At 45.9% G+C, this 16,621-nt stretch overlaps 1 protein-coding gene across 2 annotated transcripts in view; it reads right to left on the minus strand.

The window, feature by feature from the left end:
• The window catches only part of ARIH2 (ariadne RBR E3 ubiquitin protein ligase 2), a 48,536-nt gene extending 32,805 nt beyond the window's left edge, over positions 1 to 15,731 (minus strand). The window contains exons 1-2 of one of the 2 annotated variants that reach the window (XM_084634921.1): positions 15,351 to 15,731; positions 10,078 to 10,421 (exon numbers count right to left, since the gene is read on the minus strand). In XM_084634921.1, the coding sequence (XP_084491047.1) occupies positions 10,078 to 10,326 (249 nt within the window). In that variant the 5' untranslated portion in view covers positions 10,327 to 10,421; positions 15,351 to 15,731. Of the gene's footprint in view, positions 1 to 10,077; positions 10,422 to 12,538; positions 12,558 to 15,350 lie in introns of those variants that run through there. The other variant, XM_084634922.1, reaches the window with a different exon arrangement.
• Between the last annotated feature and the right edge of the window lie 890 nt (positions 15,732 to 16,621).

The raw sequence follows: 16,621 nt of genomic DNA on the forward strand, positions 1-16,621 counted from the left end.
TTGCGTTTGGAAGTGCCTGGCCAGAGAAGAGAACTAACCTAGTAGGAAGGAGAAAGGAGAAAGAAACATTTAAACTGTCTGAGCTCACTACTGCTGCGGCTGGGAATCTCTCCAGGGAGAGCCCAGGAAGGAAGTCCTCTCTCCCCCAGTAGAGCCAACACTTGGTTTTAACTAATAAAAGTTTTTTTCTAAGACACAAAGGTAAGAAAATAATTCTGAGAAATGTTCCTTTTAATCCTAGAACATGACTTTCCAGTGGCTGCGATTTTGGATTGTCTCATCAAGAGAAGGTAATTGGTGATCAAGATAAATTACTGCTAGATCAAACCCTTACAGACTTACAGCAATACCCCGGCATGGTCAAAGCAACCCACAAAGAGCAAGAGCCTCTGCAACCACCATGGCTGATGAACAATGAAGGCAGAGTAGATGAGGTCAATTTAGACAACTCCAGCCTTCCAAACCGTACCACCACAGGAAATACAGCAACTCCCAAGATTAGATCCCAGTTAGGCAACACTGTACTTTGCTGAAAACTTCTAAACATGCATGACCTTCATATACTAACTAGAATGAAACATATCTAAGTAAAAATTTAACCTGAAAAGGGAAAAATAAGTCTTTTGTGCTTCTTTATCATTCATAAAGAAGACCCAGGATATTTTTTATTAGAGACTGAAACCTGGGCAAATGAAAGGCATTTTTCATCATACTGTTTAAAAAAATGTAAACACCTACTTAACTCAGACTTCTGACATACTGGGTAGAAAATTTTGAAAGTTCTAAGCATTCAGAGTATTGCTTAGAATTAGACTTACATTTCAGCCTCTCCCTCCGCTACAGATTGTGAGCTATAGAAGAAGTAGGAGAAATGCAGTTCAGACTCATGAGCTGTAGCCTTGGTATCATGGAACAGTCTTGACAGCCAGCATGGCACAACTATGTCTAAATGACAGGGTTTTAATCTCCAACCATCACCTCGCCATAGGCGTGCAGACACCCAATGTCAGCCCACAAGATTAGAAACCTATTTACAAGGAAGGCAGAGTGCAGTTAAGGACTGATAAATACTACAAGTGCTGCTAAGCAGGACTTGCAGGTGCTTTCAGTCCACAACATAGTTTGCTGCGCACTGAATAAAGAGGATCTCATGTTAAGTCTTAACTCCTTGTTCTCTGTACTTCATCATTTTACATTAGCCTTAATCTACCTGCTCTCACGTGTACAAAGCACAGACATTTCAGCTGCCAAGTGGGAGCACCAGAGCTTTTGTTAGGGAAACGCAAAGTGCAGTATTTCTCAGACCGCAAGTTATTTTTCCAGGGGAGACAATGCAAGCCCAATGAAAATAAGTTCTAACCAAGACATTATACAGAAGGGTTGTGTTAGCTGTTACTGAGTTGTGCTCATTCAAGCCGTACCCTCTGCCCCAGCAGGACAGCCGACTCCAGTTAAAAGCACCATCACACTCGAGTTAAGGATGTGCTTGGTCACGACTTGAGTTCTCTGCAGTAAAGACAAACCCATCTTCTGCCCCATTTCACCATTTCTCTCTGCTAGAGGATCCCAGGTGTGTTTTTAAGAGACACAACTGAAGGAAAGAGAAGAAATTGCTCATATGAAGGCCATCACTTCAGGGTACAGAGAATAGCAATCTCAGCTGAATTATTGAATTTGACAGCCATAGCATGTGAATTTGGCAATGTATTTTAACTGCCTCACACAGCTTCTGTGCTCTTCTGGTCCAGCTATAAGATGGCAATGTGAAACTCAGATTTGCGGAAAGACTGTTTAGACATTTCCATAGTGCTGTCTCTTCCCTCCACCGTCCACCAAATCAGACTCAGCAACAGCTGTGAGCTGCCATGTTCGCTCAGGCAGATCCAGCCAGGCTGCAAGTTTTAGGTGATGTATGAATCAGAGAAAAGAAAAGGAGTGGGATTTAATCAACCCACACATCTGTAGTTAGTTTTTCCATCAAACTGGAAATAGCAACAAGCTGCAGGCTTGGGCAGCGAGGAATAAAACTGATTTTCTTCAAATAATCCTGTGAAACTACTAAATTTGCAAGTCCTGGGCTTTCCTGCCAGCTCTATGATCTTTCCAGCCAAAGATCCACTACAGACATTCTGGTACATTGCATTTTGAGGTAATTGTTTAAGGAGTTTTGTTTTATTTTGGCTCAAAATTTTTTTTGAGCAGATACTGCACATTGAATACCACAAATTTACAAGCCTTATATGAAAGGAATAATCCTTATCCCATTGAAGTTGAGTAGATTATTGGTACTATCCGGATTTTACACATTTGCTAGATAATAGTACAGTTTCAGTGTAACATACAGAACTTCCCTCTGTTGCATGGAAGCAGTAACAGCAACAGCTAAGGGAACAAAGTTTCAGAAGATATTATTTGTACTACAGTAGAACTTAAGGACCCCAATCAGGGACTGATGTCCCCTTGTGCTAGGTACTAAAGATTAAACAACAAGCAGGGTCTATCTAGGTTAATGGAGCATACATGCTTATCAAAATATGATGAGTGCATTCATATACTTGGTCAGACATGTACCATGTGATAAGGAGTCTCTTCAGTTGGGTAGCTAACTTCAGTAAGAGTTAGGCCAAGCCAAACTCCACATAGAAAGTGCCATGTGACTTGTAAGGAACTGAGGGCTCTAAGTGGGAGGAAACAGCCCAAGAGGTTTCTAAGTATGGGTCCACTATACCTTACACTGCAAAGAGAAAACAGACATTCAAGACTGGAAGCTAACCTGGACAAGCAAGAATGCTGTCCAAAGAAATAGGTGACCAGAGCAGTCAATTCACAACTGAATCAAATTCCCATTAAGAAATATCAGTGTGAGGACAAGAGTAGAATACGTGCTTTAGTGGCCATGGTCACAGTACAGCCCAGTCACCATCAAAAAATTGTTCTAGAAGGCATCAGAGAGGGAATCCAAAAGAATAAGACAAACGGAAGTGCAAGGCTCACTGCACTACTGGGCCCTCATGCAATGCTATCCTGGGAAATGAATGAACCACAGAATCTAGTTCTCTGAAGCAAAGAACACAGATGGATGTGAGCCAGGTCAACAGCACTAACAGCAGATCTGTTCAAAAGGCCGTAGCAAAACTGCTTCCCCAGGCTAATGAAGAACAGAGGTGGCACAGAAAACAGTCTCCCAGGAGTGAGAGCCAGGTGCACAGCTTCCGAACCTTGGACTATCTCCAACATTGTATTTCCTCAAAAGGGTCTTTAATTTACCCTTCAAACTTTCCTCTTAGGGGGCAAACACTGCCTAAGTACTAAACCACTTTAGTCCTTGAAGAGAAAGGTGGCACTGAGTCTAGGAAGGGTTCCTGACCCACAGCACAGATCTTACAACAACTGCTCTATAGGCAGTCTTGGAATAAAAGAGCTGGGGAATCACTAGTCTCCCTAAGGAAAAAGGGGGATCATCATAAAAATCCTAGAGTGATAGCAAGAAGTGTGAAAAACCCTCACACAAAGGAATGGGCTGTTACCCATAAGTATAATACAACTTATGAAGAAATCATGTTAAAGGGAAACTGCTATAGATTTGTTAAGACTTTTGAGATCAAGGACATTATTACATAAGCAGTCTAAACGAGAATTTCTAACAGTTCTCAGAAACATCAGCTACTGTTTCAGTATCTCAAAACCATGACTAGTAGTGGATCTCTCAGTGGGGGCAGGGGAAGATCAACATTTAATGATACTATGTTGTTTTCTTAACGGCAGCTATCCAATGTCCCCCATCTTCATGCTTGCTAATGGGACATGAATTTTCTTCAACCTAATATGCCTCATAAAGATGACAAATAAGGGGACAGGAGAGTCTGCATGTTAGATACACATGAAAGATGAGATCCTAAGAATCCTAAGAAATGGACAACTCTTGTTCTACAGGGTACCAGTGACAAAACATGAAGGCAGCAGAGTTAAAGTTTAAAATGTCACATGGAGTGGACATTTAGAGAACAGCAAGGAAAGCGCAGCTTCCTGTTCGATAGTTGTTATATTTCTGACACTCAGCTAAACATTTTTAGTGACTTTTGTGACTAGATGAAGCTGTTAGAAATCTTAAACATTACAATGGTATCCTTTAAATACTCCCTGAAATAAGCTATACCAAGCCAATGAATGCCAAGAACTGTACTGACAGGTACCCAAATACAAATCAGGTACAGCCTCTAGAGCAGTTTGGTCAATATCTCATACTGCACAATATAGGTGCAGATTTCTTAAGGCATAACACAAAACCCCATATATTCTCAGCTTGCCGAAAACAGTGCAATGTTAAGTGATGCTAGCAAATAATTAATGTCAGATGTGTCTAACAAGAGTGGGCCCATTCAGATTTAGAGGGTGCTAAATTAGACATGCTCAGCAAAGCTAGGATTCTGTTACCACTCAGATTGTTGTTCATATCCGGCATGTCCAAAAGATCGGAAGTCACATTCTGAGTACGAACAGGTACAGCAACTCAAATGCTGAAGGAAAAACTGATTCTCATTGACTAAAGCAAGAAGGACCCTTCATCTCATGAGCAACAAATTTCTGAGTCTTTGGGATGCATCCAAGAAGACTGCTCTTAGCGCACAAGCAAAGGAAGAGAATAGGAACTATTGAACTGTCTCAGATCTGTGAAATGTCTCCCAGTAGATACATCACAAATGAGTTTGTGTATATGGTAGATCAAGTTGGGAAGAGGTAGCTGGGCTGTTCATGCAGGGAAAGGTGGTTAAATTAATGTCTTGCTACAGCTGCATCAGCAAAGCAATCTATTTGATTAAGAGCATAAGACCCCAAGTTTCAAAATGAATGTCTTTACTGCCCCACCCCAATGCCATTCCCACTTGGTGGGTGACAGGTAACTAAAACCTTTACTAGATTAAAACAAATGTATCACGTGAGCTCACTCAGCTTTAACATGGGAGATGTAGCCTGCGCACGGGGTTGACTACTCCATTCCAGCCCAAGCAGAGGTTGCTCAAAGCACAAGGGAGTATTGCCCACTGGGACCTGTAGCCTTCTTGTGTCACACCACTTTATTAAATGGGCACAAGTTAATGAAAAGAAATCCTTCTCCATTACGAGATTATTAAAACAATTTTAAAATAGTATTTGCCCTTCAAGTGATTTGTTTGCTCTTTGCAGTTCAATCAGCTTGGAAGAAACAGACTATTTGGCTTCACTTTGTCTACACTGAGTTTCTACAATTTTCATGCAGTAGCCAAAAGCTGCAATGTTTGGTCTTTGAGCATATAGCCCATCAAGAATATATACTTGTCCTGAGGTCCAGAAGGAGGTGAGGGCAGACCAGCTGAAAGTCTCTGGGTGAAGACAAAAGGAGGACAAACCAGGAGTGACCAGGTAGGGGTCTACTATAGACCAGGTGGGGGTCTACTATAGAGCACCAAATCAGGAGGAGGAGGAGCATTTTTAGCACAGCAGAAATACCCAAAACCCAAGATCTATTAGTAATGGGGGCTGTGGTGGGGCAGCTGCCCCACATAGGTAGATAGAGGATTAAAGCAACCCTCAGGGAGGCCGCACAAAACCCAACCAATGGAAAGAGGGCTTGCAGAGAGCCAATCAGAAGAAGGTTGGTTGGAGCAGCCAATCAGGGCTGGTGGGGCCATATAAGAAGAGCTGCTCAATAGAGCAAAGTCAATCTCTCCCTGGAGTGCAAGGGAAAAGGACTTAGAGGAGTACCTTAGATAGAGCAGTGTTGGGTGGAAGAGCAATAGGGTGCTCCAGCCTGAGGATCCTGATTCAAAGCCTTCTCCCCCACTTGCCACAGAGGGGGTGGCCAGTATTCGGACTGCAGTTTACCCCTTGACATGAGGGGCTACACTGACAGCTACAGTAGGCCACAGTGGCAAGTGGATGAACTAGAGACAGCTGGTTCCCCTGGAAGGGGGGAGAAAGTGCAGGGGGGCACAGCCGGAGGTCCATGCCTAGAAAAGGATGCCGTGGGTCCGGGGAGTGACATGGGTTTTACAGGTGGAGCAGAAGTGATGGTGGCGAGACACCACTAGAGAAAGGCTTACTGGCAGCCAAGAGCTAATTCCCAGCATGGCCATCAGGAGGTGGTGAGTCACACCCCATCACATGGACTTTCCCTACCCAGATATCTGTTGGAAAAGTAACACAGCAAAATAAAAAATGTCCAATAACAATTTGTTTCAGAAAGTGGAGGATGTAACTAAGGGGATGGCAATTTTAGACTTGATTCTGACTAACAGGAAGGAACTGGTTGCAAATCTGAAGGCAACTTCGGTGAAAGTGATCAGGAAATGATACAGGCAACAGAATAATGGATTTTAAAAAAGACTTAACTCAGAACTGCTATGTAAGGTCCCATGGGAAGAAAATCTAAGGGAAAAAGGAATTAAGGGGATTTGTGGGCTTCTCAAAAAGATAATATTAAAGGCACAAGAGCAAACTATTCTGAGGCGAAGGAAAGATAGGAAGAATAGTAAGAGGTCAATATAGCTCCATCAGCTCTGTATTTACCTGACAAAGAGAGAGGATAAATAAATTGCAAAGCAAAAGTACAAAACAGCACAAGCATGTAGGGACAATATCAAAGTTACACCTCATAACAGCCATAAAAGACAATAACAAGAGGTTCTTTAAATATATTAGGACAAGTGAAAGATTAAAAGAAGTGAAGGGCCACTATTTAGAGGTGAAAGAGAGCTAATAACTGATTACAGCAAGAAGGCTGAGATGTTTAATGCCTATTTTGGCATCAGTCTATTTTGTATCAGTCTTCATTAAAAAGGTTAATAGTGACCAGATACTGAAAACAATTATTAACAAGGGGAAAGGTATGCAAGCCAAAATAGGAGAAGAACTGGTTAAAGAATATCTAGATAAGTAGATGTATTCAAGTCAGTAGTGCCTGATGATATTCATCTGTGGTCTTGTCTACACTACTGCTTAAGTTGATGTAAATTGTGTCACTTGGGGGTGCAAAAAAGTCACTTACAAAAGTCCCGAGTGACGTCACTTACATCAACTTAGCGTGGTGTAGACACCGCAGTATGTCAGCAGGAGACACTCTCCCATCAACAGCTTCCGCCTCTCATTGAGGTGGAATAATTACATCAACATCAGAGTGCTCTCCCATTGACTTGAGTCTTCACCAGATCTGCTCAACAGATGTCACTACATCAATTGCACCAGTGCTGATTTTGTTCCATAGCAAAGACGAGGCACTCCTTTGCTTGTGTGCTAAGAGCAGTCTTCTTGGATGCATCCCAAAGACTCGGAAATTTGTTGCTCATGAGATGAAGGGTCCTTCTTGCTTTAGTCAATGAGAATCAATTTTTCCTTCAGCATTTGAGTTGCTGTACCTGTTCGTACTCAGGATGTGACTTCCGTTCTTTTGGACATGCCAGATATGAACAACAATCTGAGTGGTAACAGAATCCTAGCTTTGCTGAGCATGTCTAATTTAGCACCCTCTAAATCTGAATGGACCCACTCTTTTGTTAGACACATCTGACATTAATTAGTTGCTAGCATCACTTAACATTGCACTGTTTTTGGCAAGCTGAGAATATATGGGGTTTTGTGTTATGCCTTAAGAAATTTGCACCTATATTGTGCAGTATGAGATATTGACCAAACTGCTCTAGAGGCTGTACCTGATTTGTATTTGGGTACCTGTTAGTACAGTTCTTGGCATCCATTGGCTTGGTATAGGGAACTTCGGGAACTAGCTGAAGCAATGCTGGAACCATTAGTGTACATCTTTGAGAACTCATGGAAGAGAGGTGAGGTTCCGGAGGACTGGAGAAGGCAAACATAGTACTTATCTTCAAAAAGGGAAACAAACAAAGAGGACCTAGGCCATTATGGACCAGTCAACTTAACTTCAGTACCTGGAAAGATAACCGAACAAATTATTAATGAATTTGTAAGCTCCTGGAGGATAATAGGGTTATAAGGAATAGCCAGTATGGATTTGTCAGGAATAAATAATGCCAAGCCAACGTAATTTCCTTCTCAGACAAGGTTACTGGCCTAAGGGATAGGAGACAAGCTGCACGTGACATATCTTGATTTTAGTATGGCTTTTGCTATAGCTCATGTCACATGGGACAAACTATGGAAATGTGGTTAGTAAAACGTGAGAGCATAACTGTTTGAAAGATTGTACTCAAAGAGTAGCTAACCAATGGCTCATTGATAGACTAGAAGGACACATCTACCGAGGCCCGGCAAGGGTCCGTCCTGGGTCCAGTAATATTAAGTATTTTCAGTAGGGACTTGGATAATGGAGTGGAGAATATGCTTATAAAATCTGCGAATGACACCAAGCTGGGAGGGGCTGCTAGGTCTTTGGGGGGCAGGATTAGAATTCAAAATGACCTTGACAAATTGAAGAGAATTGGCCTGAGACCCTGCGTTTTTTTGCCTTCCTCTACAGTGTATGGCATTGATCAATTGATGGTTTGAACTAAAGTAAATGATGGATTACCTGTAATTTAAAAATCTTTAGATCAAGATTTGAGGACTTCAGTAACTCATATTATAGCATATACAGGAGGGAGTGGTTGAGGTTCTGTAGCCTGTGATGTGCAGGAGTTCAGACAACTATGATTATCCCTTCTGGCCTTAAAGTCTATGATTTTAAAGATGAGGGCAACTGTAGTCTTCATGGTTTTAATACAAACTTGATGCTGTCCTCAGGTCTTTGTAAAAACAACCCTTGGTGTGTTGTGGCAAAGTAAGGATCCACTCAGATTTTAAACCTGAAGGTCTAGTGTTTTCATTCATATGATTCAATGGACACGTCACTTACCCCTTTTAAGGGGGTACATTATGAGTCACCCAGGCATGAAGCAAAACAGCCTTTTCTAAATGTTTACTGTGTCACTTAAAAATGACAGTGACTGGAAGCCAGATCCAAGTGCAGGTCAATTCCTCCCATTTGCCCCCTCCTTCTGTCCACTTTATTCTTTCTAGAACATTTACATTCTAGCTCAGTTTTCCCTGTCCTTTACAGATTCTAGATAATGTGACCAAGAGCCAGCTAGCTATGGTAGGGGAGAATGGAATATTAAATAGCTTGAAGCTATAGATGGTTAGTGGGCATCAAGATCCGATAAAGGTGTGGGTGGCAGGTTAGTGACTACGCTGTATTGCTATCACAACATTAGACAACTTTTGTGAAGTGTGATTGTTTCTCTCCAGCTTCCCATGGCCAAGGGTCCACATCACAATATGACACCATTACATCTGACACTACATGTCAGACCTGTTGATGGCTTTAGCTGAGGTGTCAAGGTCTGAAAGCATGATATAGAGGTAAGATGAGAATTCAGTCTCTAAGTTGCCACTCCACGATGGGAAGGAAGCACATTGGTAGTGCAGTACAAGAACATTTGCATTGCTACTGGCCTGTAACATACTACCAGCTACACAAAAGGGATAATATAGTCTCTCTTGAACACTACTTAATGTCAACGGGCTGACTTACGGAAGTGGAAATCTTCTCCAATGAGGAATTAGTCATTAGTATAACAGCAGACAAGCTCACCATCCTTAATCAAATTGCTTGTCAATGCAATGATAGGGCTGGTGCAGGAGATCTGAGCTATCTTTAAGTCTGATTACTCTCTCTCAAACTTGCAGAGTATTTGTTTTGGACTTTATGCTCTTAGCATCGTTTGCTTCTTGCCAGTCATTTTCTGAACGAACATAAGTACAGCTATTTATATTGTGTCTGTGATGTCTTTTCATACTTGTTTCTCTTCGCTTTGCCTCGTTTGTTGTTTTAGAACTCTCCAATATTAATGAAAGAAGTTTAGCTCTGAAAATTCACACAAAATAAAGGTTCTGTAAATAGCTTTTATGATCAACCCCCAGACCCAGTATGCAGTAGTCTGTAAAGCCCTGAGTCAGCTCAGAACTACTAATCTTAAACACCACACTCATCAAGTAGTGATCCTACTCCAATTTTTGATCAATATTTGCCTTTTCAGTCATACAGCCTTAAGTGCACACCTGATGAATGCAGAAACATTTGCTCACCTTTAATGTGGAGGCCAAGCTGACCATGTGCTCGTTCAAGGTGCTCTCTGACTCCTTGTAAGTCAGGCAGGTAAACTGATACTCTTCTGGATCAAAAGCATCTGCTCCCTGCTGCTCCACATCGTTAGCTACCCCAATATAATAATCCTCAATATCCCCAGGATCCTCATCCTCTTCCTCCTCCTCGCAGTTAGGGTCATAATCCTCTTCATTGCTGTCAGAGCCCTGGCTGTTCATGTCCACAGACATCTTAGTGCCCTGCCAAACTGCAGACCAGGAAAGCAACCACAGCTTCTCCTCTGCCACACTTTATCACTCCTTTGAATTCATCTGACTTCTGTCTCCTAAGCGGGGAAGGAAAAAAAATTTTTTTCTTGTGCCTAAGAAATTGTAACAGAATATTTCAATACCACACAGATGATAAAACAGTAAGAAAAGCACTGACCTGATGCTGAGCTAGAGAGCAACAGTCTATCATGAAGGTCCCTGACTAAAGATCAGCTTTGACTTCTGCACCTGCAAAACCTGGGCATGTCTCCCTAGTGTAGTTCTCAACCAGGGCTTACTGAACTGTTTCCTAGTTCTCCTCCCAGGTCTTAAAGATGTTTTGTCTTCCCCCCCTCTCTCTCTCTGCACTAAGCACAGGGCTGGGGGTGAAGGAGCAGGCTGGGGGTTGGGGTGTAGAGTCTGGCCAGGTGCTAGAATGAGGGAGGGGGCTCAGGGTTGGGGCAGGAGGTTTAGGTGTGAAGTGCTTACCTGGGCAGCTCCCATTTGGTGCGAGGGGTGCAGGTGGGAATGTGGGGTGGAGGTGCAGGAGCTCCCGTTTGGTGCTCAGGGTGGGGGTGGGAATGTGGGGGGTGCAAGAGTCAGGGCATGGGGTGTGGGGGGCTGGGTATGTGTGGTGGGTGCAGAGGTTACGGCAGAGGGCTGGGTGTGGGTGGGTAGGGATCAGGGCAGAGGGCTGGGGGTGTAGGCTAGGGTTGTGTGGGTGCTCCCAGCCCCCTGCCCAGAGCAGCTCAGGGCAGGGGGCTGGAGGGGATATGCCCTGATTCCACCCCCCTTCCCCAAGGCCCCATTCCCACCTCTTCCCAGGAGCAGCGAGGGGTCTGCAGCTCCGCTTCTCTCTCCCCCTCCCTCACAAAGGCTATCAGCTGATCGGGGTCAAGACGGGAGAGGAGGAGGGGCAGGAACCCAGCACGCTGGGGGAAGAGGTGGGGGAGGGGGAACTTGCCTGCCCTGCAGCAGCAGCGGGCAAAACCAAGCTTCTTCACCTTGCCCCAGCAGGCGGGGGGGGGGGGGTAGACGTGCCAGGGCGGGCAGGATTTTTAATGGCACGCTGCTACCTGCCGGGGTCCCAGCCGCCGGCCCCACTCAGCCCGGTGCCGGCCTGGGTTCAACAGCAGGCTGAGCTGGGCTGGTGCCTGGGACCTGGAGGCAGCAGCATGCCATTAAAAATCAGCTCGCATGCCATCTTTGGCACACGTGCAATAGATTGCCGACCCCTGCTCTAGAGCATAGAATTTAACTGGCAGCTCAGAATGAGGGTGGGGAGAGAATCCCAGAGCTCTGAGCTGCACCCAAAGCAGTGGCTCAGAAAGGCATGAGCTCCTCAGTATGTTCTCATAATTGGAATCTGGCACATGCCTTGGTTTACACTTGGCTGGGGTCCTATATCCAAAGAGGAGAAAACTACAGAAATTAGTCCATTTTCTTGACATTCTCAGTAAAAATTAATGTTTAGCTACTAAAATTACACAAGGATCAACATAGCTAAATTATGCTTAACGTTTTCATTGCTGTTGGTAAAGTAGTCAATTTGATCTTAGTTACCTGTCTTGCACAACTTCTACTCAAGTCACCAATATAATGACCACAACGTATTAGTTATAAAGGGGTCATCAGACAGCAGAAGCTGATACTCATAACTGAAGGATGCATCTCTGTAATAAAATCACAAGCTAGGATCTAACCAAGTTAATTTGGTCTCAAGAGGGTCTATATTAAATACAAATGAAAAAAAGAGCTGGACTACACTGATGTGACTGAGTTTTACATGCAAAAGATAAAAAAATGTTGAAGTTACACTTCCCAAGGGAAGCATAAATTGGTCCCCTTGCATATGTGGTATTTTGAATTGCTGTTTATGTTGTTAACTTTAATCTTTTAATATATATGTGGCAAGTTACTGTTGCCGCGAGAACCAGAACTTTGAATTTCCTGACTTTAGTGCATGGACAATCTCAACCAAAGCACTTCATTATTTTCCCCCACTCTATTTGTTTCCTGATTTAAACACATTTGTTAGGTACTCTAAGTCATTCAGGAGTAGACTTAATGTATAATTAATCTGAGGCACTGCCATCATTTCAGCAGATTTAAACCTCCTCCAATAGGAGAGGATGAGGGTTAGAATCTAATCACATTAGCCTGCTGAATTCCGTTCTCCATACCCATAACGTACCTCATGATTTCTTGACTTATCTTCAATGTGTGTCACATCCACATATTTTTTAATATCCTTCAGTTTCCTCTACAACCAAAGGATTAGAGGGTTGGGACTATGGAGAGAACATTTAAGTTGTGGTACAAGTTTATTTTGCCAAATTATGTGGAACTCTGAGTAATAGCCTTCAGTGAGTGATATTCCCATACCATAACATTGATACTAAAGCAATGAACACTATAGAAATGTCAATAAAACACATGAGTTAGTCAAGCTGCCACAGACAAATATTCACCTTTTCTGCCAGATGCAAAAGACACCAAATCCAAGTAACTAAGTTACATCATTGAGAAATCATCCATATAACAGATTCTAAAAGCAGGTTCTTCCAATGTCATATGAAACCTCTTAGATACAAAAGAGTTCTCAGGCTTCCCCAAATGGAAACTTTCAGAAATGAAGGGAGGGAAACAAATTGGCTTCTAAGGAAAATATTTGGAAAAGCTGATCTATTTGGTAAGCGTGTTTTACGTGCAGCTAATGTCTCTCTTGTTGGGTTTCCACTGTGGGCTCTCCAAAGATTCCTCAATATTATATTTCATAGTCAGTGCTGAGTTCTGCTTTTGCCAAGTCCAAAGCAAATATACACACACACACGTGTGTGTGTATATATATATATACACACACACATATATATATACACACACACACTCGTTTGCTTTGAGCCTCTCTGAGAAAAGGTTAATCACAGATTAATGCCAGAAGGGACCATTATGATAATCTGATCCCCTGCAACAACACAAGCCATAGAACCTCACCCAGTAATTCTTGCATAGAGCCCGTATCTTTGGTTTGAGCAATGCACATCTGTCTAAAAGATATGCTAGAACCACCCAAGGGTAGTCCTCAATAATCTAATGATTATGCCAGTTTTATCTAGCAAATCTCATAGATCACTCAGGACAGACAGATATTACTAGTTAGGAAAGCCTTCAGTCCTACCCAAGGCATCATGCTCATCCTGTGGAGAAAGACAAGCTACATTTACGTTATGGTCCATTTAGTCCTTCAGCGTACAGGGGGGTTTACACTGATGCAGTGGAATGTTTTGGGAGTAGACTAAGGGCCTTATGTAATAACTAAACAGTTGTGTTCCACTCAGAGGAGAATGCAAGGCTTTTAGGAGCGGTGACATTTCTGCCCTTGTGGGACATTTGCCTATGCAACTTCCCTGATTTGCATTCACAACTGCAGCAGCTGCATGTGCAAATCAAGAACATAATAATATGTCTGAGTGATTTGACACTGGACCCGATATAGATTCGGGAATTCACACCACTTAAAGCCATTTCAAACTAAGACAATCATACATCAGTTCACTTCCATTAAATTTTCTACTTAAGGACTTCAAACTTTAAAAAAAAAAAAAGAGGCCTTGCATTTTGCAGATTCTGAACCTGTCATGGACCAAAACGCTTACATCAAGCAGATAGCATCCAGCCAGTAGGCCAAGAATATGCCACTCCTGTCACAAAACCATGAGAAAGGATTCCCCTCCAGCATGCCTGCTGAAGTTAGAGTGCCACATGTGGAGGACAGAAATTATTATCAAATTAAACAGAATCCTTTCAGACCTAATTTCATTTAGCAGCATGCACGAAAAGCCTACAGCAAGTTGCACTTGAAGTTTGCCCATTTTCAAGTTACTCTATATAATGGTACACAGCAGCCAATTTTATCTGAGAATCCCATTAAAGCTTTTCTTAAGAATCAGTGTATACTGTGCTCCTCACTATGTCCCTTGGACTATCACTACCATCTAGCACACAGGTGGGGAAAGGCTATATTCCCATAGTCCCACCACCAGGACCCCTACACTAAGAGCCACGTACCAAACGCCCCTTGAAGTAGAAGGGCAAGAAAGGTTTTTGGTGCTCTGAAGGCTCCTGGTTGATATTAATAGGTCCCAACCACAGCATATGCAGGTTGGGATGATACAGGGTAGGTACCTACTCCCAAAGGCTAGAATGACTCAGTCAACTGGGAGCCCATCCCGTCACCGAGGCTAACACTCAGGGAGAATGAAGTCTCCCCATGAGGGCCAGGTAAAGACAGATCCATTGTATATGAGGGGGTGGAGATGCCCTGCGACCAATAGTAGCCTTGCCCACCACAATTTGGCTCTAGTGGTGGGGACCTAGCTCCCAAGAAGGGGGACACCGCACAGCCCGCCCCCATCCTGGGCACAGGTTCGGGGGGGAAGCAGTCCCCAGGGAGGGGGGCACTGCACAACCCCCCCCAGAGTTGCACAGCCAGGCTCAGGAAGGTAAAAGCAGCCCCCAAAGAGGGGGGCACCACAAAAGTCCGCCTTGTACCACAGCTGAGCTGGGGGGGGAGAAGCAGCCCTCAGGAAGGGGGCACCACACAGCCCCCTCCTCCCCGTGGTACAGCTGGGCTGGGGGAGAAGGAGCCCTCAGGAAGGGGGCACCACACAGCCCCCTCCTCCCCGTGGTACAGCTGGGCTGGGGGAGAAGCAGCCCTCAGGAAGGGGGCACCACACAGCCCCCTCCTCCCCGTGGTACAGCTGGGCTAGGGGAGAAGGAGCCCTCAGGAAGGGGGCACCACACAACTCCCCCCATTCCACAGCCAGGCCGGGGGAGAGCCGCCCCCCGCTCCGTGCCGGGCTCCAGGGGAGCGCGGGGACAGGGCCCAGGCCCTACCCGCTCCAGCCACGTCCCGCTTGCGCCCGCGGGAGGGAGCAGCCCGGCGCCCTGCCCGTCTCCTCAGCGCTGTCCCGGCGTAAACAAGGCCCGGCTTCCCTCCGACCTACCGGGGCTGCGGGGCGAAGGCCGCGGCAGGCTCGGGCCCAGGTACGGGGCAGGCCGCGGGGTGCCGGGACCACCGGGAAGAGGGGGGGCCGCTTCCCCCCGGGCTCCTCCTGCCGGGCCGCTACTGCCTGCGCACCGGAAGTTCTGGCGTCCAGCCAGACGTCATTTCCGCCGGCGCGTGGGACGCGGGGAAGCCCGCGCTTCGGAGGAGGTGACGCGACCAGGGCATGGTCCGAACCATTCGGGCGGCGGGGGGAGGTTCCGCTCGCCTCCCCGCCGGCCATGCGGGACCCCCCGTAGCACGCGTCGATGGCGGGGGCCGCCCCCTGCGGCTGGGGCGCGGGGCCGGGCCGGGCCGGGCCGGGCCGGAGTCTCGGCCCCGCCCCAGGCGTGCCCGGGTCGCGCTGCCCTCGGCCCCGGGGGCCCGGCCACACCTTGGCTCTCCTCCCCTTGGCTGCCCCGGCCCGCGGGTCTGACGCGGGCGGGGTCCGCAGGGCTGCCCCGGCCCCGGCCCCGCTGCCATCGCCCCTGGGCCACTCAGCGCTGCGGAACGGCGGGGTACCCGGCCCGCCCGCCCGGCCGCCCCGGGGTCGCGCAGGCCTCGGGCGCCGCCCCGCCGCCCCTCCCCTCCTGCTGGCCCTAGAGCGCGCCCTTCGGGACAGACAGCCGGTCCCGCTGTGAAAGCGGCCGCGGAGGCCGCATCCGCCCTGGTCCCGGGGAAGTTGTTTGGAGCCTGCTTCTGAAATTGGGCAGGGCCAGCTTCCAGGCACTGGCTCGCCGTGTACCTTCGCCTGCTTGATCGGAGAGCCCCTTGTCCAAATATGTGCTCACAGAGCGAGTCTTCTAGGAGAAGGCCTGTTTTCCAAGCCTTTAATCAGTCTCAGGGCTCTTCTCCGAACTCCTTCCAATTTATCAACATCCTTCTTGAATTGTGGGCATCGGCAGTGGGCACAGTCTTCTAGTCCGAGTCACACCTGTGCCGAATACAGGGGTGATAGAACCCCCCTACTCCTACCCAAGATTCCCGTTTATGCCCCCAAGGATTGCATGAGCTGTTTTGGCAACGGCATGCCATTGGGAGTTCCCTTTCACATGATTATCCATCATGATCCCCAGACGTTTTTCAGAGACACTGCTTCCCAGGATGGAGTCCCCAGTCCGTAAGTATGGCCAACATTCTGTGTTTTTAGATATGTTTGGTCAAAATAACACTATTATTATTTGCTTACGCCCAGCTTACCAAGCAATGCCGATTGCTGTTTAACAGTGACCT

Source organism: Lepidochelys olivacea (assembly GCF_965140295.1).
Source record: "Lepidochelys olivacea isolate rLepOli2 genome assembly, chromosome: 7".
Lineage (NCBI taxonomy): Eukaryota > Metazoa > Chordata > Testudines > Cheloniidae > Lepidochelys > Lepidochelys olivacea.